Source organism: Bufo gargarizans, chromosome 9 (genome assembly GCF_014858855.1).
Source record: "Bufo gargarizans isolate SCDJY-AF-19 chromosome 9, ASM1485885v1, whole genome shotgun sequence".
NCBI classification, from domain to species: Eukaryota; Metazoa; Chordata; class Amphibia; order Anura; family Bufonidae; genus Bufo; species Bufo gargarizans.
In genome coordinates, this window is record NC_058088.1 from 1,144,097 (window position 1) to 1,167,223 (window position 23,127).

Here is a 23,127-nt window from a genome sequence, read left to right on the forward strand (position 1 = left end):
GCTAACAATTGTTCATGTGCTTTAGTTAGTATTTTGCATTTGGTAAATGGTGCCAGAGTGATAGAACTACAACAGTGGATTATTATCCATGCCCATCCAGGAGAGTGGGACAGCAATGGACAAGGACCACCAGCATAAGGGCTTTTTCAGACAGCCGTAGTGTTTTGCGGTCATTTGCGGACCGCACATGGCAGGCACTATCATAGAAATCCCTATTCTTGTCCGCAATTGCGGACAAGAATAGGACTTGCTCTATATTTTTTCAGTGGAACGGAACAACGGTGGCGGACAGCACACAGTGTGCTGTCTGCATCTTTTGCAACCCCATTAAAATACAGTCATGTGAATGAGCCCTAACAATCATCTGTTAGAGGAGAGTTGGGAGCTCTGAAGGTTAAGCTCTGATTTAGCATTATTAATGGTAGCATCTGATCTGATTACATAAGTTGAGTTCAATTTTTAGTGCCATGTTAAAAAAAGACAAAAAGTTATCAATTTATCTGTAGATTAGTTTATTTTCTAAATCTACATTTGGCCATTTACAAAAGATCCAAACAGTAATGCTCTGTTTACACATGTGTTGTGGTTTTTATGCATAATGGAAGCCACAATACATTGCAGGATAGGTCATATGACTTACAATGAGGGTCTCCGTCATGGTGTCTGACATCTTCATGGCGAGAATACAGCATTTTTTTTTACAAACCTGAAAGACTAAGGCTTCAAATTAACTTAGAAACAGAGAGAGCCCAAGTTAAAAAAGGAATAAGAAGAACTCCATCTTTTTAAATAAGATCTATAATTGTACTAGCATTTACAACAATGCAAAACAATTCAGCTGTAACTCACAAACACGCCCAGCCTGTCCTCGGTGATCACATGTTCTCTGGATTGTTGCTCTCTTCCTCTTCCTTTTCATATACAAATACAGAAGGACATAGTGCAGACAGAGCTGTAATCACTAGTTTGCAGGATGGCTCTGAACATTGCTTCAACACTTCTCCTGGCTACAGGCGTCGCTTTCCTAATTTATTTGATTAAATGGTGGAGCAGAGTCAAACAGAAGAACCTACCCCCAGGACCTACACCTCTACCAGGCTTGGGGAATATCCTTCAGATGAGCACCTCAGAGCTACCACAGTCTTTAGTTAAGGTATGTACACTTATTTGAGAGATACTTAGCAATTCCTACTATAAATCGGTTGTTGAAATACTTCATAAGTCAGGCTGATATAGTAAAAGACAAGGGAAGCCTTAGGATACTGACACTGAGTTTTTTGGATAAGGTTGTGAGGCAAATCTGCCTGCAAGATTTTGTGCCAAAGACAGAAGTGGATTTGAAAGGAGTCAGAAATATAAAAGAAAGACATATATTTTTCCTTCTTGCTGTAAAATAATGCACTTGAGGAGAAGGAACCATGTATTGGTGGTTCTGTGTTAACCAAGAATTCAGAAGAGAAGTATTTAAGTGTCCTTATACCAGGCAGCTTCAAAATCAGCTCACAGTGTTGTCAGGTGGCTGAGAAAGCAAGTCGGATGCTTGGCTGTAAAGCTCGAGGTATAACTAGTAGGAAGAGAGAGATCATGATCTGTCATATAGAGTACTAGTGAGCTTCATTCAGATAAACAGATTTCCAGCACGAAGGAGATAGAATCTTGCATGTTCTTTATTGGATATTCAAAGCGTACACACTGTGCAGTGAAAGAGGTCCCTCCATGTCCCTGGTCAGACCGGCATGTTTCGAGCCAGCTGGCTCTTAGTCATGATCTGAGTACTAGTGAGGACACATCTGGAATACTGTGTACTAGTGAGGCCACATCTAGAATACTGTGTATAGTTCTGAAGACGCCACCTACAAAAAAATATACATAAAATGGAGCTGGTGCAAAAGCGGGCTACAAAAATGTTGAAGAGTTGGAAGTAAAGATGGGCGAAATTCTCAAAAATTTGATTCGGCTGGTTCGCCAAATTTTCAGAAAAAATTTGGTTACATCCGAATTTATTTGTGGCGAATCATGTAAAAAATTGTCTATTTCCTGGCTGCAGAGAGCCTTTATAGTGGTGCAGAACACTGTGCCTTGTAGTAACACGCATAGGGAGTCTGCTGTGGTAGTGAAACAATACTGTGAGTCAGTATGACATGCAGATGACAGGCGTTGCACTGCACACTTCACTATTTGGGCAGTTACGGGGCCAAAACTGATCAAATTACTCAAGTGTGAACTCAGCCTTACAGGTCAATGTTAGCGGCAGGTATAAAGAACCATGCAGAGGCACAAGATCCTACTATGGCGTGAAAGAGCGTACTCCTTTTACACCAATTCACTGATTCCACATAGATTTCTACAGAACCTGTTCTATTAAAGGCTTATACAAGTAGAGCCCCCCCTGACAGAGTGGAGTGGGTGTCAGCAGTAAGTTTGTGTTGACGTCACAGATTATTTTGCCTTTCCTCTGATTATTGTCAGAACAATAACCCCAAAAAAATGGCTCCTGTCTGTAGAGCATCCGCCTTCACTCAGTCAGCATTTGGTCAGTAATCCATCAGTATTGCTAAAGCCAAAAAAAACAGAACTGGATCCAAAACAGAGATGACACGTGAATGGAATATTGGCATGTGTTTTCGTACCCACTCCTGCTTTTGGCTATCAAATCATAAGCCAATTCTGATGCAAAATAGGGACCATGTCATACAGGCCTTACAGCTGTTACATAGACAGGATCCGGTCAGAAGAAGGGTCAAATAAATAATGATGTCAGCCAGTCCGAAAGGCAAAATAGTGGTCCAGTCATGAAGTGGGGAGATTGGGAACAGCATGAGAGGTCCACAGAGTGGCACTATGACATAGTAGTCAGGTGCAACACCATCAGCATACTTTTCTGAGCAATCAAATACTACTTTAATCTTATCTGGTTTATTTGAGTGGTAAACTCCTTGATGTGGGATGTACCACACTTTTCCTTCTTTAGGTTGGTTATTAACTTTCTCTGCATGTCTTTCTTCGAGGATGCCTTCCATAAATTTCAAATAATCATTTTTGAGTTTGTGATCTCTTCCTATCCTATTCTTTAAACATTTCAATCTTGCTAGGGCAAGATTTCTGTTATTTGGCAGATTAGGTCGTTCTCTATAAGGTAAGGGCATTTCAAGATGACCTTGTTGATATTGCTGAATACTTTCTTCTAGAGTGTGTACGAATTTTGTCTTCTTGGGATACACTCTTTTCTTTCGAACTTATGGCTGCAAAGTCGGATTCAAGGATCTTGATTACTTTTGCTGGACTTACAGTTGGTAACTCTTGGACAGATATGCGATGACACAATCCTTTCACCTGTCTTGAGTTTATGATCTGCTATTTTCCTCCAACAACACCCCATCCTAGATCAGTTTGAACAGCGTAGGGTTCACTCTTTCCTCCTGTGATTACCTTTCATGGTACCAAAGCTTTGGGACAATCGTAGCCTATCAACCGTCCAACACCAAACTCCTTCAGCGGGGACATTTCGTGTGATATGACAGATACATAGGTGCTCCCATTTATAGGCTGTTTCATAGGTAGGTATGCGATCTCGATCTAGAGGGGTATTGTCTTTATTATAAGCTGGAGGTAAATCTAATGTAAAGTTTGAATGAAGTCCTCTAGCTCTTAGTCCTTTGACCCTTTGACTGTTCACTAATGTGTCTCTCCCCGTCATTGTGGTGAATTTGAGCTTCACTGGTTCTGAGCCACTTGTAATTTCTTGCAGATTCCTTGATAAATGAAGGTGACGTCACTCTGGGCATCCAGTAGCTCATAGGCGTATACCTTCTTGTTCCTCCTTTTAGGATTTGAAATGCACACTGGTACAACCATTGATATGCCGTTGCTTTCTCCTTCCCTCACTCTGCAAGAGAATACTGATACTTTATTTCCTTCCTTAGTATCTTTAGGTATTGAGGATTTATCTTTCTTTGGACGTTCTTCATGTAGTGGTGTAGGATGGTGTCCTTTGCAAATGCTACATGTGGCCTTTTTCTTACACTCCTTAGTAACATGGCCTTTTCTTAGACAACCAAAACACAGTTGGTTCTAAAGTACAAACCTTTTCTTTTCATCTGGGGGCTTCTTCAGTTGTTGGAACCTGTGTATGGAATGGTTCTCTCCACAGAACATACACTTGAAGGTAGTATGAATATTTGTTGGTTCTGTCTCTCTACTATTCCCAGTAGTGAGTTTGGACTTGCTCTTGTAGGTATCTGGACCTTTAGCTGATGTGTTGGTTGCAAAGCTAGTTGCTCTTGCATATCTTTTCTCTCTTGCAGGCCTTTTTTCTAAGGATTTTACAATGGAAGATGATGTTACTGGATTACATTCTATCCATGCTTCCTCATTGACAAACTCAGAGAACTCTTTAAAACTTGGTAAGTTCTTACCTAGATCTAACTGTCACATAGCGATTCCATCTAGAAGCCACTTCTTCAAGTAGATTAGTTACCATCATGTGATTTTCTAGATAGTTGTTCAGTACTTCTAGTCCTTGAACATGTGGGATGGCATTGCTGCATGCTTGCAGGAAGTCACCATACTTTTGGAGTCTGAAGTGTTCTTTAGAACCTATTTTAGGCCAGTTATTCAGTTTCTCTCTAAAGGCTCTTTGTACTAAGAAAGGATGACAATATCTTGCATTCAATTTTTCCCAAGCTTGCTTGTAGGCTGCTTCATCTTTTCTATAGAATTTACCTTCAAGAACTTCCTTGGCTTCTCCACCAACATATCTCTGAAGGTAGAATAACTTGTCAACTAGACTAGAGCAATGATGTTCAATGATCATCTCATATCTTGCCTTCCACTGTATGAACTTTAGTACATCTCCTGAAAATACAGTGGGTTCCGGAACAGGAAGTCTAGCGAGGACTGTTTTCTGTTGTCTTGCTGGGACAATAGTTGTAACATTTTCTTGACCGTTGCAGTGATATCTAAGGATAGAATAACCCGGTTCTATTTTCTCACTTAGTTCTAAATTAAGTGAGTCCCTTTCTTCTAAATTCACACACCTTTTCCCTAGCTTTGGACTAGGTCTCTCTTTGTCTTTCTAAGCAGGAATGAAAGGACAATGACTTATTTCCTCACCAAATGCTGGAGATTTTCTTCCATTCTCCTGGGAGTATGGAGGAAAGTAGGAGTCTGTTTCTTCACCTAGTACAGAGCTGAACACAAGACTACTCTGATTCATATCCTCTTCGTGTACTCTGAGTATGGCTTCTACAATCCCAACCTCATTCTGCCTCTTTCCAGACTTTTCATCTCAGCTTCCATTTGATGGCGCTGTGCCTTGATGGCAGCTTCCATATCAACTTCTGCTCTCCTGACAGCAAGCTCTTCAACCAACTCCTTTCTTTTGGCTGAAGTACGTGAGGACACTTGAGACTGTGGTTACCACCAAGGACCTAGCATAGTCTCTCATAAAAAGCTCATTCATTCTCCATCTTGCTTTAACTTCATCAAAGTTTGCTGCAGATGAAAGTTCTCTCATGAGCTTTACAAAATCTTTAGTGACTGCGTACATGTGTCCATGTTCCACAATATCCTGGGAAGGTGTCGCAAACGACCGCAGGTTGACATATGCTGCCATAAGCTCTGACTCAGATTCTTCCACCGCCCTTACCTTGTCACTCAAGTTCTATTTTATACTTTCCTGTTTTAACTTTCTACGAATGTATTTAATGTATGATTTCCACCTATCATACATCCGGGTGAACTTACTCTCTTTTAAAGCTGCTTCTTGCTCCAAATTTTCCAGCATCTTTGAGGTCGGTTCTCTGGCACGCGATGAACGTCCCAGTTCATCTGCTTGGGCTAGATTTGTTTGAGGCAAGACTAGTGCTCCATCAGACTCTTCTAACTCAGACAGTTTCTCCTGCTCTTCACCTTCTACCCTATCTATCCTTGTATCCTCTAATAGTGGCATGGTCATACTAGGCTCAGACATTTTTACTTTAAATGCTATAACAATCAATATGAATATTAAAGGACATTTCACTTTAAATGCAATATTGACAAATGCAGAAATACATGACTTTCACTTTAAATACTTTAGAGTCCATATACTACAAACTGTCCTTAGTTTTTACTTTGAAGTCTCTTATTTCTGAACACAAAAAATGTCTCTATATGCCAAAGCCTATATGCAATGATAAGTAATAAAAGGAAAGCTTAATGGAGAAGTCAGTCTTAAAGGAGATGTGTCTTTTCTTGATATGATGCGATGCTGTGCACTGACTTGCGATGCTCTGTCCTCAAGCTGATGTCCTCCTCAACGGTTTCTGACCTCTCGCAACACCAGCTCCCACGCCACTCTTCTCATCACTACTTGCCCGCCTATTGGAGGAAGCGGCAGATGTCTCCTCCACATCTTGGTTGGCCAGTAGCTGCTGACTGTCCTCTAGTAGCTCATCCTCGCTGTATAGTGGATCTGAGCCCACAGCATATAATATTAGTCTGGCTGAGGAAACAGAAAAGGACAGTGGCGTATTGAGAACAGTTCTGCTCCCGAGCCATGCCAACTAAGGGTTGTGTCTGACGAAACTAAGGACTTTTGGCTTAGTTGTTGGTCAAGACACGACCACTAGATGACACCGGGAGCTCAAGCCTCTCGCTGCAACTCCTGCTGCCATGCCCCCTTACTCTATTGTGACCAGAAACATTTAGGCGTCTGCCACTCCCCTGTGCAGGGACTGGCACTTCTCTGTCTAACATACTGTTAGATTAAATAAATAAATAAAAAGGAAATTCAAACATCCCCAAAAAGTCTGCAATTTTCTCACTTCACCACACAACAGTGAATAAGCCCTTTTTTCCCACTAATACACGCCAATGAAAGCTCTAGAACATATAACTGCACCTCTGAATGGCAAATAGGCCCTTACTTGTTTCTACTTATACACGACACAAAAGGATTTAGAACATATAACTGCACAGCTGAACGGCAAATAATATTTATTTTTTTGCCACTAATACACGCCAATAAAGGGCTTTAGAACATATAACTGCACTGCTGAACAGCAAATATATATTTTTGGCCAGTAATACACGCCAAAAAGGGCTGTCATTTTCTCACTTCACCACACAACAGAAAATACTTTTTTTTTGTGTTACTAATAGAGTTGAGCGAACACCTGGATGTTCGGGTTCGAGAAGTTCGGCCGAACATCCCGGAAATGTTCGGGTTCGGGATCCGAACCCGATCCGAACTTCGTCCCGAACCCGAACCCCATTGAAGTCAATGGGGACCCGAACTTTTCGGCACTAAAAAGGCTGTAAAACAGCCCAGGAAAGAGCTAGAGGGCTGCAAAAGGCAGCAACATGTAGGTAAATCCCCTGCAAACAAATGTGGATAGGGAAATGAATTAAAATAAAAATTAAATAAATAAAAATTAACCAAAATCAATTGGAGAGAGGTCCCATAGCAGAGAATCTGGCTTCACGTCACCCACCACTGTAAGAGTCCATTTTCATAAATTTAGGCCCAGCACCCAGGCAGAGGAGAGAGGTCCCGTAACAGAGAATCTGGCTTCATGTCAGCAGAGAATTAGTCTGCATGTCATAGCAGAGAATGAGGCTTCACGTCAGCCACCACTGCAACAGTCCATTGGCATATATTTAGCCCAGCACCCAGGCAGAGGAGGGAGGTCCCGTAACAGAGAATCTGTCTTCATGTCAGCAGAGAATCAGTCTGCATGTCATAGCAGAGAATGAGGCTTCACGTCAGCCACCACTGCAACAGTCCATTGGCATATATTTAGGCCCAGCACCCAGGCAGAGGAGGGAGGTCCCGTAACAGAGAATCTGTCTTCATGTCAGCAGAGAATCAGTCTGCATGTCATAGCAGAGAATGAGGCTTCACGTCAGCCACCACTGCAACAGTCCATTGGCATATATTTAGGCCCAGCACACACACAGGCAGAGGAGAGAGGTCCCGTAACAGAGAATCTGTCTTCATGTCAGCAGAGAATTAGTCTGCATGTCATAGCAGAGAATGAGGCTTCACGTCAGCCACCACTGCAACAGTCCATTGGCATATATTTAGGCCCAGCACCCAGGCAGAGGAGGGAGGTCCCGTAACAGAGAATCTGGCTTCATGTCAGCAGAGAATCAGTCTGCATGTCATAGCAGAGAATGAGGCTTCACGTCAGCCACCACTGCAACAGTCCATTGGCATATATTTAGGCCCAGCACCCAGGCAGAGGAGGGAGGTCCCGTAACAGAGAATCTGGCTTCATGTCAGCAGAGAATCAGTCTGCATGTCATAGCAGAGAATGAGGCTTCACGTCAGCCACCACTGCAACAGTCCATTGGCATATATTTAGGCCCAGCACCCAGGCAGAGGAGGGAGGTCCCGTAACAGAGAATCTGGCTTCATGTCAGCAGAGAATCAGTCTGCATGTCATAGCAGAGAATGAGGCTTCACGTCAGCCACCACTGCAACAGTCCATTGGCATATATTTAGGCCCAGCACCCAGGCAGAGGAGAGAGGTCCCGTAACAGAGAATCTGTCTTCATGTCAGCAGAGAATTAGTCTGCATGTCATAGCAGAGAATGAGGCTTCACGTCAGCCACCACTGCAACAGTCCATTGGCATACATTTAGGCCCAGCACCAGGGGCGGATTAAGTGTATGATAGACCCGGGGCTGTCTACCAAACTCGGGCCCCTCCCTCCATTTTAAGTTTACGGGTTTTTTTTCTGTATAAAGAGGCTGCGGTGCTTTGTGAGCGCCACTGTCTCTTCCTTGGCCATATGACATCACATTAATTGGTCACGTGGCCTAGGTGCAGCTCTGTCCCATCTGAGTGATTGGGGCTGAGCTGCAATACCAAGCGCAGTGCTATCAAATGGGCAGTGCTGTGCTTGGTAAGGAGAAAAGAGGCTGCGACGCTCGCTGGAACATCGCAGTCTCCTCAAACAGCGGATTGGTGGAGAAGATGAGACGCAGGTCACAGTAGTGAGTAAGCTCTACTATAGGGGAATACAGCAGCACATAGCTGTTACATCCAGTGACTTCTCCTGTCATGTAGATCTTCTCTTTCCTCTTCTCCTCCGTTTGACCCAGACCGCCATGACAAATTCTTTCAGCCGCATCTCGTCTCTACAGAGTTTGTTACACAGATATGTTAGATTTCTCATAATTGGGGTCATTTATCAAACTGGTGTAAAGTACAAGTGGCTTAGTTGCCCATAGCAACCAGTTTCCACCTTTCATTTTCCAGAGGAGCTGTCAAAAATGAAAGGTGGAATCTGGTTGCTATGGGCTACTAAGCCAGATCTACTTTACACCAGTCTGATAAATTGTTCCAAAGGTCCCTATAGTGTCTACAGCAGTTATAATGTCCCCTAGAGTGCCCCCAGTAATAATAACACCCTATATTTTGCTTTAGGTAATAATGCCTGTATAGTGCCCCCAAAAATAATGCCCCCTAATAGCAACTCCCCCACACTACTCCCATATAGTAATTTCCCCCACACTGCCCCATATAGTAATTTCCCTCACACTGTCCCCATGTAGTAATTTACCCCACACTGTCCCCATGTAGTAATTTACCCCACACTGTCCCCATGTAGTAATTTTCCCCACACTACCCCATATAGTAATTTCGCCCACAACTGTCCCCATGTAGTAATTTCCCCCACACTGCCCAGTATACTAATTTCCCCCCACACTGTTCCCCATGTAGTAGTTTTCCCCACAAAGAAATTTGCCCCCACACTGCCCCATCAAGTAATAACCCCCCAAATTGCCCCATTAAGTAATTTGCCCCCGACACTGCCCCCATAAAGTAATTCGCCCCCACACTGCCCTACATTAGGTAATTTGCCCCCACACTACCCTTCATTAAGTAATTTCCCCCCACACTGCCCCCAATTAAGTAATTTGCCCTCACACAAACACAAAAAAAAAGGCTAATACTATACTTATCTGTGTCAGGAATGGTGAGGCAGGCGCGCGTACATCAAAGCCCTGCGCGCAACACTATACATGTGCGCGATGACATCATCACGCACGCCGCTCAATGACTTCACCACGCACGCCATGCTTTTACCACCAGATAGGCCACAGGCCTACTAGGCCTGAAGCCTATGGTGGTGATAGGCGGCGGGGTAGGGAACTATGTGCTTCTGTGCCCCGCCACAGTATGTGGGCGTTCGGGTCGGTTTTTGGCCCCCCAGCGATGCCGGGCCCGGGGCGGCCGACCCAAAAGCCCCAATTATAATCCGCCACTGCCCAGCACACACACAGGCAGAGGAGAGAGGTCCCGTAACAGAGAATCTGGCTTCATGTCAGCAGAGAATCAGTCTGCATGTCATAGCAGAGAATGAGGCTTCACGTCAGCCACCACTGCAACAGTCCATTGGCATATATTTAGGCCCAGCACACACACAGGCAGAGGAGAGAGGTCCCGTAACAGAGAATCTGTCTTCATGTCAGCAGAGAATTAGTCTGCATGTCATAGCAGAGAATGAGGCTTCACGTCAGCCACCACTGCAACAGTCCATTGGCATATATTTAGGCCCAGCACCCAGGCAGAGGAGGGAGGTCCCGTAACAGACAATCTGTCTTCATGTCAGCAGAGAATCAGTCTGCATGTCATAGCAGAGAATCAGGCTTCACGTCAGCCACCACTGCAACAGTCCATTGTCATATATTTAGGCCCAGCACCCAGGCAGAGGAGAGAGGTCCCGTAACAGAGAATCTGTCTTCATGTCAGCAGAGAATCAGTCTGCATGTCATAGCAGAGAATGAGGCTTCACGTCAGCCACCACTGCAACAGTCCATTGGCATATATTTAGGCCCAGCACACACACAGGCAGAGGAGAGAGGTCCCGTAACAGAGAATCTGTCTTCATGTCAGCAGAGAATCATTCTGCATGTCATAGCAGAGAATCAGGCTTCACGTCACCCAACATTGGAACAGTCCATTGGCATATATTTAGGCCCCGGCACCCAGACACAGGAGAGGTTCATTCAACTTTGGGTAGCCTCGCAATATAATGGTAAAATGAAAATAAAAATAGGATTGAATGAGGAAGTGCCCTGGAGTCCAATAATATATGGTTAAGGGGAGGTAGTTAATGTCTAATCTGGACAAGGGACGGACAGATCCTGTGGGATCCATGCCTGGTTCATTTTTATGAACGTCAGCTTGTCCACATTGGCTGTAGACAGGCGGCTGCGTTTGTCTGTAATGACGCCTCCTGCCGTGCTGAATACACGTTCAGACAAAACGCTGGCCGCCGGGCAGGCCAGCACCTCCAAGGCATAAAAGGCTAGCTCTGGCCACGTGGACAATTTAGAGACCCAGAAGTTGAATGGGGCCGAACCATCAGTCAGTACGTGGAGGGGTGTGCACACGTACTGTTCCACCATGTTAGTGAAATGTTGCCTCCTGCTAACACGTTGCGTATCAGGTGGTGGTGCAGTTAGCTGTGGCGTGTTGACAAAAGTTTTCCACATCTCTGCCATGCTAACCCTGCCCTCAAAGGAGCTGGCATTGACACAGCTGCCTTGGCGACCTCTTGCTCCTCCTCTGCCTTGGCCTTGGGCTTCCACTTGTTCCCCTGTGACATTTGGGAATGCTCTCAGTAGCGCGTCTACCAACGTGCGCTTGTACTCGCGCATCTTCCTATCACGCTCCAGTGCAGGAAGTAAGGTGGGCACATTGTCTTTGTAGCGTGGATCCAGCAGGGTGGCAACCCAGTAGTCCGCACAGGTTAAAATGTGGGCAACTCTGCTGTCGTTGCGCAGGCACTGCAGCATGTAGTCGCTCATGTGTGCCAGGCTGCCCAGGGGTAAGGACAAGCTGTCCTCTGTGGGAGGCGTATCGTCATCGTCCTGCCTTTCCCCCCAGCCACGCTTTTTTTTTTTTTTTTTTTTTTTTTTTTTTTTAAATCCATTATATAATCCATCCACTACCCTTGTCATATTTATATGTATTTTTTTTTTTTAAACCTTTCCTTATTACATTTTAATTATATAGTTTATATTCCCAAACTCTGAAATAATTTTTATTAGGGGTCCCTATATAAAATTCTAATTAATCTGGTAGAAGGTAGACATATATATATATATATTTTCCTCCTCTCCCCCTTGATCCCATGAGCAGGCGATTGGCAGAGAGAGCTAGACGCCGACAATACAAGACGTCCCTCCCTCTGTCTTTTTTCTCCCCATGCCGGTGCGTTCCATTAGTTGGAGCGCACAGCGATGGGAAGTGACGTTCTTCTGAGCCGGCGTGCGTTCCACACGCAGCCGGCATGCGTTCCACGAAACCGGAAGTCGCGGCAGATACGCGACTTCCGGATTCTGGATGCGTTCCACCGACCGGAGGCGGTGCTTGAACGGGATTTCCCGCTCTTTTTCGTCCCCTGAGCGCGGGAATTTGATACACTGGTGAAGGGAATCTATTTAACATGTAAGTTGATTTTATTTTATGTATTACTCAATACCTTGCTCCTGAGGAAGGGGTTTTGCATAACCCCGAAACGCGTTGAGCCTTATTAAACTACTTGAAGATACCCATTCTAAAGATTGAGGACTCTAATTTTCCAATTGAGGACCGTGAGAAGCAGACTCGGCCGGGGGGTACTGTCTCAGGTAACTTGCATTACACCTGTTTGGCAGCCCCCCAGTGAAGTGAGTAAAAACTACACCTTTTTTATCTACCTGTTTTCTCAAGTGAATTACAGCAACCCAGGCGAGGGGGGTTCACTGTCCTAGGTAGTTGTGACACCTGACCTATGTGACAGCCCCCCCAGTGAAGTGAGTACCTTAGTTCACTTCAAAATATCAAACACTGTTATACATTTGTGTTTCTCCTATTTGGGGGGCCACTGCCACAGGTGCCTTTATACCGGTTGACAGCCCCCCACCAAAGTAAGTTATATTTACAGGTATCGCTGAGTACTCGTCCTTTAGGGGTATCGCTATATCCCATTGCGCTTTATACATAGTTATATGTTTGTGGGGATTAGGCGCCATCTATGTGTATTTAAAAGTTCTGAAGGTCACCAACATTATAGACCAAATTTTACACATAAATTCTTCTTCTTGCCCCCAGCCACGCACCAGTGATGGACCCGAGCTGCGTTGGGTGCCACCCCGCTGTGACCATGCTTCATCCTCATCCTCCTCCACCTCCTCCTCATCCTCGTCCTCCTCGTCCTCCAGTAGTGGGCCCTGTCTGGCCACATTTGTACCTGGCCTCTGCTGTTGCCAAAAACCTCCCTCTGAGTCACTTCGAAGAGACTGGCCTGAAAGTGCTAAAAATGACCCCTCTTCCTCCTCCTCCTCCTCCTCCTCCTCCTCCTGGGCCACCTCCTCTTGCATCATCGCCCTAAGTGTTTTCTCAAGGAGACATAGAAGTGGTATTGTAACGCTGATAACGGCGTCATCGCCACTGGCCATGTTGGTGGGGTACTCGAAACAGCGCAACAGGGCACACAGGTCTCGCATGGAGGCCCAGTCATTGGTGGTGAAGTGGTGCTGTTCTGTAGTGCGACTGACCCGTGCGTGCTGCAGCTGAAACTCCACTATGGCCTGCTGCTGCTCGCACAGTCTGTCCAGCATGTGCAAGGTGGAGTTCCACCTGGTGGGCACGTCGCATATGAGGCGGTGAGCGGGAAGGCCGAAGTTACGCTGTAGCGCAGACAGGCGAGCAGCAGCAGGATGTGAACGCCGGAAGCGCGAACAGACGGCCCGCACTTTATGCAGCAGCTCTGACATGTCGGGGTAGTTGTGAATGAACTTCTGCACCACCAAATTCAGCACATGCGCCAAGCAAGGGATGTGCGTCAAATTGGCTAGTCCCAGAGCTGCAACGAGATTTCGCCCATTATCGCACACCACCAGGCCGGGCTTGAGGCTCACCGGCAGCAACCACTCGTCGGTCTGTTGTTCTATACCCCGCCACAACTCCTGTGCGGTGTGGGGCCTGTCCCCCAAACATATGAGTTTCAGAATGGCCTGCTGACGTTTACCCCGGGCTGTGCTGAAGTTGGTGGTGAAGGTGTGTGGCTGACTGGATGAGCAGGTGGAAGAAGAGGAGGAGGAAGCCGAGAAGGAGGAGGTGGCAACAGGAGGCAAAGAATGTTGCCCTGCGATCCTTGGCGGCGGAAGGACGTGCGCCAAACAGCTCTCCGCCTGGGGCCCAGCTGCCACTACATTTACCCAGTGTGCAGTTAGGGAGATATAGCGTCCCTGGCCGTGCTTACTGGTCCACGTATCTGTGGTTAGGTGGACCTTGCCACAGATGGCGTTGCGCAGTGCACACTTGATTTTATCGGATACTTGGTTGTGCAGGGAAGGCACGGCTCTCTTGGAGAAGTAGTGGCGGCTGGGAACAACATACTGTGGGACAGCAAGCGACATGAGCTGTTTGAAGCTGTCTGTGTCCACCAGCCTAAATGACAGCATTTCATAGGCCAGTAGTTTAGAAATGCTGGCATTCAGGGCCAGGGATCGAGGGTGGCTAGGTGGGAATTTACGCTTTCTCTCAAATGTTTGTGAGATGGAGAGCTGAACGCTGCCGTGTGACATGGTTGAGACGCTTGGTGACGGAGGTGGTGGTGGTGGTGTTGGTGGTACATCCCCTGTTTGCTGGGCGGCAGGTGCCAACGTTCCTCCAGAGGCGGAGGAAGAGGCCGAGGCGGCAGCAGCAGAAGAGGCCGAGGCGGCAGCAGCAGAAGAGGTAGCAGGGGGAGCCTGAGTGACTTCCTTGGTTTTAAGGTGTTTACTCCACTGCAGTTCATGCTTTGCATGCAGGTGCCTGGTCATGCAGGTTGTGCTCAGGTTCAGAACGTTAATGCCTCGCTTAAGGCTCTGATGGCACAGCGTGCAAACCACTCGGGTCTTGTCGTCAGCACATTGTTTGAAGAAGTGCCATGCCAGGGAACTCCTTGAAGCTGCCTTTGGGGTGCTCGGTCCCAGATGGCGGCGGGCAGTAGCAGGCGGAGTCTCTTGGCGGCAGGTGTTCTGCTTTTGCCCACTGCTCCCTCTTTTGCTACGCTGTTGGCTCGGTCTCACCACTGCCTCTTCCTCCGAACTGTGAAAGTCAGTGGCACGACCTTCATTCCATGTGGGGTCTAGGACCTCATCATCCCCTGCATCGTCTTCCACCCAGTCTTGATCCCTGACCTCCTGTTCAGTCTGCACACTGCAGAAAGACGCAGCAGTTGGCACCTGTGTTTCGTCATCATCAGAGACATGCTGAGGTGGTATTCCCATGTCCTCATCATCAGGAAACATAAGTGGTTGTGCGTCAGTGCATTCTATATCTTTCACCGCTGGGGAAGGGCTAGGTGGATGCCCTTGGGAAACCCTGCCAGCGGAGTCTTCAAACAGCATAAGAGACTGCTGCATAACTTGAGGCTGAGACAGTTTCCCTGGTATGCATGGGGGTGATGTGACAGACTGATGGGGTTGGTTTTCAGGCGCCATCTGTGCGCTTTCTGCAGAAGACTGGGTGGGAGATAATGTGAACGTGCTGGATCCACTGTCGGCCACCCAATTGATTAATGAATGTACCTGCTCAGGCCTTACCATCCTTAGAACGGCATTGGGCCCCACCATATATCGCTGTAAATTCTGGCGGCTACTGGGACCTGAGGTAGTTGGTACACTAGGACGTGTGGATGTGGCAGAACGGCCACGTCCTCTCCCAGCACCAGAGGGTCCACTAACACCACCACGACCATGTCCACGTCCGCGTCCCTTACTAGATGTTTTTCTCATTGTTATGGTTCACCACAACAACAAAAATATTATTTGGCCCAATGTATTGTATTCAAATTCAGCGGGATATAAATTTGAGGCCTAGTATTTAGGCGCTGGGTGACCGGTATGGATTTACTAACAGAATTAGACTTGGAAATGCACAGTAGCGTGTGTGTGAAGTTATTCTGAATGACCCTATGTGCACCTTGAATATTATATACCCTTTTAGGGATAGATTTCAAATAGCTCTGATATAGCAGAAACCACTAAATTATGAAATTGCTAAATTGGGAATTGTATTTCAACCCAGAACAAAAAATGTGCTTTGACGGACCTTAAATAACTTTCCCAGCCACAACAGGACAGCGGTAACGAGAGATTTAGCGGGATATAAATTTGAGGCCTAGTATTTAGGCGCTGGGTGACCGGTATGGATTTAGCGACAGAATTAGACTTGGAAATGCACAGTAGCGTGTGTGTGAAGTTATTCTGAATGACCCTATGTGCACCTTGAATATTCTATACCCTTTTAGGGATAGATTTCAAATAGCTCTGATATAGCAGGAACCACTAAATTATGAAATTGCTAAATTGGGAATTGTACTTCAACCCAGAACAAAAAATGTGCTTTGACGGACACTAAATAACTTTCCCAGCCACAACAGGACAGCGGTAACGAGAGATTTAGCGGGATATAAATTTGAGGCCTAGTATTTAGGCGCTGGGTGACCGGTATGGATTTAGTGACAGAATTAGACTTGGAAATGCACAGTAGCGTGTGTGTGAAGTTATTCTGAATGACCCTATGTGCACCTTGAATATTATATACCCTTTTAGGGATAGATTTCAAATAGCTCTGATATAGCAGAAACCACTAAATTATGAAATTGCTAAATTGGGAATTGTATTTCAACCCAGAACAAAAAATGTGCTTTGACGGACACTAAATAACTTTCCCAGCCACAACAGGACAGCGGTAACGAGAGATTTAGCGGGATATAAATTTGAGGCCTAGTATTTAGGCGCTGGGTGACCGGTATGGATTTAGTGACAGAATTAGACTTGGAAATGCACAGTAGCGTGTGTGTGAAGTTATTCTGAATGACCCTATGTGCACCTTGAATATTATATACCCTTTTAGGGATAGATTTCAAATAGCTCTGATATAGCAGGAACCACTAAATTATGAAATTGCTAAATTGGGAATTGTACTTCAACCCAGAACAAAAAATGTGCTTTGACGGACACTAAATAACTTTCCCAGCCACAACAGGACAGCGGTAACGAGAGATTTAGCGGGATATAAATTTGAGGCCTAGTATTTAGGCGCTGGGTGACCGGTATGGATTTAGTGACAGAATTAGACTGGGATATGGCCAAAAAATAACCACACTATTGCTGGTTAAATGCACTTGGTGACGGGCGCAGCTTGCCCCTGATGTAGTATATGGCCAAAAAATGAACAGACTATTGCTGGTTAAATGCACTTGGTGTCACAGCTTGACGAACCACACTACTGAGGGTAAAATGCACTTGGTGACGGGCGCAGCTTGCCCCTGATGTAGTATATGGCCAAAAAATGAACAGGCTATTGCTGGTTAAATGCACTTGGTGACGGGCGCAGCTTGCCCCTGATTTAGTATATGGCCAAAAAATGAACAGACTATTGCTGGTTAAATGCACTTGGTGTGATAGCTTGACCAACCACACTACTGAGGGTTAAATGCACTTGGTGACGGGCGCAGCTTGCCCCTGATGTAGTATATGGCCAAAAAATGAACAGACTATTGCTGGTTAAATGCACTTGGTGACGGGCGCAGCTTGCCCCTGATTTAGTATATGGCCAAAAAATGAACAGACTATTGCTGGTTAAATGCACTTGGTGTGATAGCTTGACCAACCACACTACTGAGGGTTAAATGCACTTGGTGACGGGCGCAGCTTGCCCCTGATGTAGTATATGGCCAAAAAATGAACAGACTATTGCTGGTTAAATGCACTTGGTGTCACAGCTTGACGAACCACACTACTGAGGGTTAAATGCACTTGGTGACGGGCGCAGCTTGCCCCTGATGTAGTATATGGCCAAAAAATAAACAGACTATTGCTGGTTAAATGCACTTGGTGACGGGCACAGCTTGCCCCTGATTTAGTATATGGCCAGAAAATGAACAGACTATTGCTGGTTAAATGCACTTGGTGTGATAGCTTGACCAACCACACTACTGAGGGTTAAATGCACTTGGTGACGGGCGCAGCTTGCCCCTGATGTAGTATATGGCCAAAAAATGAACAGACTATTGCTGGTTAAATGCACTTGGTGTCACAGCTTGACGAACCACACTACTGAGGGTTAAATGCACTTGGTGACGGGCGCAGCTTGCCCCTGATGTAGTATATGGCCAAAAAATAAACAGACTATTGCTGGTTAAATGCACTTGGTGACGGGCGCAGCTTGCCCCTGATTTAGTATATGGCCAAAAAATGAACAGACTATTGCTGGTTAAATGCACTTGGTGTGATAGCTTGACCAACCACACTACTGAGGGTTAAATGCACTTGGTGACGGGCGCAGCTTGCCCCTGATGTAGTATATGGCCAAAAAATGAACAGACTATTGCTGGTTAAATGCACTTGGTGACGGGCGCAGCTTGCCCCTGATTTAGTATATGGCCAAAAAATGAACAGACTATTGCTGGTTAAATGCACTTGGTGTGATAGCTTGACCAACCACACTACTGAGGGTTAAATGCACTTGGTGACGGGCGCAGCTTTCCCCTGATGTAGTATATGGCCAAAAAATGAACAGACTATTGCTAGTTAAATGGACTTGGTGTCACAGCTTGACGAACCACACTACTGAGGGTTAAATGCACTTGGTGACGGGCGCAGCTTGCCCCTGATGTAGTATATGGCCAAAAAATAAACAGACTATTGCTGGTTAAATGCACTTGGTGACGGGCGCAGCTTGCCCCTGATTTAGTATATGGCCAAAAAATGAACAGACTATTGCTGGTTAAATGCACTTGGTGTGATAGCTTGACCAACCACACTACTGAGGGTTAAATGCACTTGGTGACGGGCGCAGCTTGCCCATGATGTAGTATATGGCCAAAAAATGAACAGACTATTGCTGGTTAAATGCACTTGGTGACGGGCGCAGCTTGCCCCTGATTTAGTATATGGCCAAAAAATGAACAGACTATTGCTGGTTAAATGCACTTGGTGTGATAGCTTGACCAACCACACTACTGAGGGTTAAATGCACTTGGTGACGGGCGCAGCTTGCCCCTGATGTAGTATATGGCCAAAAAATGAACAGACTATTGCTGGTTAAATGCACTTGGTGTCACAGCTTGACGAACCACACTACTGAGGGTTAAATGCACTTGGTGACGGGCGCAGCTTGCCCCTGATGTAGTATATGGCCAAAAAATAAACAGACTATTGCTGGTTAAATGCACTTGGTGTGACAGCTTCACCCTGATGTAGGCTTTAGCCAAAAAACAACCACACCATTGAGGGTTAAATGCACTTGGTCGCAGCTTGGATGCACTTGGTCGCAGCACCGCACAAGACACAAAATGGCCGCCGATCACCCCAGAAAAAAGTGACTGACAAACGGTCTGGGCAGCCTAAAAACAGTGAGTGAGCATTTGAATTTCAGCAGCTCAATGATGCACAGCTGCAGATCGATCGATTAATCAAGTGAAGTCCTTTGGAGGAGTTAATCTGCCTAATCTCGCCCTACTGTCGCATCCGCAACCTCTCCCTACGCTAATCAGAGCAGAGTGACGGGCGGCGCTATGTGACTCCAGCTTAAATAGAGGCTGGGTCACATGGTGCTCTGGCCAATCACAGCCATGCCAATAGTAGGCATGGCTGTGACGGCCTCTTGGGGCAAGTAGTATGACGCTTGTTGATTGGCTGCTTTGCAGCCTTTCAAAAAGCGCCAAGAAAGCGTCACAAAAGCGCCAAGAAAGCGACGAACACCGAACCCGAACCCGGACTTTTACGAAAATGTCCGGGTTCGGGTCCGTGTCACGGACACCCCAAAATTCGGTACGAACCCGAACTATACAGTTCGAGTTCGCTCATCCCTAGTTACTAATACACGCCAAAAAGGCCTTTAGAACATATAACTGCACAGCTGAACGGCAAATAATATATTTTTTTTTGCCAAAAAGGGCTGTAATTTTCACACTTTACCACACAATGGCTAATAAGCCCTTTTTTTCCCCACTAGTTTTCCCCGCTAGTTTTGTTAAAAGGATTCCTTGCCAAGAAGCTGATGGTTTGTCATGAGCACCAATCAGCAGTTAGCTATAGAAACCCAACAGCAAGTGCTCAATGTGCCTGCAGCCCCTCCACAGTGGAAATTTAAGTATTATATGGTGTGTACTGAAATGAATAGGCTGAATTAATACATGGACCTGTTGGGTCCTCCAGAGGGCTGATCTTATAGCTGTTCTCCTCTCTGGCTATTAAAAGGGAATTCTAAAAAATGTACCCACCACCCCATTTTCACAGAATTACCTGATAGCATATTACTAGTCTGTGCAGGAATCGTCTCCTAACTCACGATCTCCAGAAAGCCTTTCCCAAACCTTCTTATAACTAAAGTGTTCTTGACCTCACTGGACAAGATCCTCATCTGTAAGTATATATTTCCTGCTCAGATCTGTAATACTCTAATATGAAAACAACCTACATGTTACACTCACTACTTTTTATGTTTTCTATATCTGTCTAGCTGAGTGAGAAGTATGGACCTGTCTATACGCTCTACATAGGCAACCTTCAGGTCATAGTACTGATTGGGTATGATGCTGTGAAGGAATCATTGGTGGACCGCAGCGATGCATTTAGTGACAGAGGATACACAGGAGTAGGAGAGTTTTTTTCAAAGGACTTTGGTAAGCTAATAAAGTAAATGACTAATATAAAAATATCTTATTTTCTTTGATTTCTTTGATTATTCTATAATGTACACAAGCCCTATCTCTATAATAGACAGAAATCCTATTTCTCTTACAGTTTTTAAAAAGCAAATGACAGTTGAGGGAATTTATGGCTATTTCATAAATAGGTTTGTCCTTAACCCCTTAGGGACCACCAATATGCATTTTTACAGTAGTCACCAAGGAGCCTTAGGCTGGGCAATCGCCTTTTCACAGAGGCATAGCCCGGTCTAAGCGCTGCACAGTGGAGAGCGAGAGCTTAGCTCTCACATGAGAGCTGCTCTCCTCTTTTTAACAGAAGTGCCAATCCGGGCTGTTTAACCCCTTACATGCTGATTGCAATAGCGCCCACCTCATATCAGCAGTGACAAAAGGAGTGGACTCCCTCTGTCTCCCATCAGCACCCCTGAAATGTGATTGCAGGGTGCCCATGTGTGTAAAGTCTAGCTGGGACCTGGTGTAGGCCCCAAGCCTACCTTAAGTGTTTTCCAGCAGGCTGGTCAACGTCAGCATAGCACTGACATTAAAATGCAATGTACTAGAAGGACAGTGCACTACATTTTAGAAGCAATCAAAAGATTTAATAAATAAATAAAAATTCCAATGCCATTGAAATTTTTTATAAAAATTGCAAAAATAAAATCTCACAATCTAAGTAACACTACTTACATATAATGTAAATTATCCCCTCCATATAAAAACAAAAGCAACAAAAAATGCCAGAATTGCTAATTTATTCGCCACTGAAAAAATTTATTAACGAGCGACCATAAAAGCTTAATTTACCCCAAAATGATACAGATGAAAAAAAAGTCATGTCGCAAAAATCAAGGCCTCAAACTAAAACTTTAGCCCAGCTAAGACGCTTCTGACGTTGTTTGTTGTTCAGGAGAGGCTTGACAAGTAGTAAAACTGTTTTACAGCTTGTCCTGCAACAAACAAACCCTCACATAGCTCAGTCAATAAACAAATAAAAATGTCACTGTTGTGCCCCCAAACAGCAGTTCACGATGACATACAGAGAGTGCAGAATTATTAGGCAAATGAGTATTTTGACCACATCATCCTCTTTATGCATGTTGTCTTAGGCTACTTTCACACTTGCGCTTGATCGGATCCGTTCTGAACGGATCCGATCATATTAATGCAGACAGAGGCTCCGTTCAGTACGGATCCGTCTGCATTTATAACTTAGAAAAATTTCTTCTAAGTGCGCAAGTAGCCTGAGCGGATCCGTTCAGACTTTCAATGTAAAGTCAATGGGGGACGGATCCGCTTGAAGATTGAGCCATATGGTGTCATCTTCAAGCGGATCCGTTCCCATTGACTTACATTGTAAGTCTGGACGGATCCGCACGCCTCCGCACGGCCAGGCGGACAGCTGAACGCTGCAAGCAGCGTTCAGCTGTCCGCCTGGCCGTGCGGAGGCGAGCGGAGCGGAGGCTGAACGCCGCCAGACTGATGCAGTCTGAGCGGATCCGCATCCATTCAGACTGCATCAGGGCTGGACGGAAGCGTTCTGCTCCGCTCGTGAGCTCCTTCAAACGGAGCTCACGAGCGGACAGCAGAACGCTAGTGTGAAAGTAGCCTTAGTACGAGCTGTATAGGCTCGAAAGCCTACTACCAATTAAGCATATTAGGTGATGTGCATCTCTGTAATGAGAAGGGGTGTGGTCTAATGACATCAACACCCTATATCCGGTGTGCATAATTATTAGGCAATCCTTTCCTTTGGAAAAATGGGTCAAAAGAAGGACTTGACAGGCTCAGAAAAGTCAAAAATAGTGAGATATCTTGCAGAGGGATGCAGCACTCTTAAAATTGCAAAGCTTCTGAAGCGTGATCATCGAACAATCAAGCGTTTCATTCAAAATAGTCAACAGGGTCGCAAGAAGCGTGTGGAAAAACCAAGGCGCAAAATAACTGCCCATGAACTGAGAAAAATCAAGCGTGCAGCTGCCAAGATGCCACTTGCCACCAGTTTGGCCATATTTCAGAGCTGCAACATCACTGGAGTGCCCAAAAGCACAAGGTGTGCAATACTCAGAGACATGGCCAAGGTAAGAAAGGCTGAAAGACGACCACCACTGAACAAGACACACAAGCTGAAACGTCAAGACTGGGCCAAGAAATATCTCAAGACTGATTTTTCTAAGGTTTTATGGACTGATGAAATGAGAGTGAGTCTTGATGGGCCAGATGGATGGGCCCGTGGCTGGATTGGTAAAGGGCAGAAAGCTCCAGTCCGACTCAGACGCTAGCAAGGTGGAGGTGGAGTACTGGTTTGGGCTGGTATCATCAAAGATGAGCTTGTGGGGCCTTTTCGGGTTGAGGATGGAGTCAAGCTCAACTCCCAGTCCTACTGCCAGTTTCTGGAAGACACCTTCTTCAAGCAGTGGTACAGGAAGAAGTCTGCATC

General features: G+C 45.6%; 1 protein-coding gene across 1 annotated transcript in view; it reads left to right on the top strand.

Moving 5' to 3' along the window:
• The first annotated feature begins 907 nt into the window (after window positions 1-907).
• Window positions 908-23,127, top strand: part of LOC122919625 (cytochrome P450 2A4-like) — a 55,094-nt gene continuing 32,874 nt past the window's right edge. Inside the window, exons 1-2 of the mRNA XM_044268757.1 lie at window positions 908-1,153; window positions 20,501-20,663. Of these exons, the coding sequence (XP_044124692.1) occupies window positions 974-1,153; window positions 20,501-20,663 (343 nt within the window). The 5' untranslated portion in view covers window positions 908-973. The remainder of the gene's footprint in view (window positions 1,154-20,500; window positions 20,664-23,127) is intronic.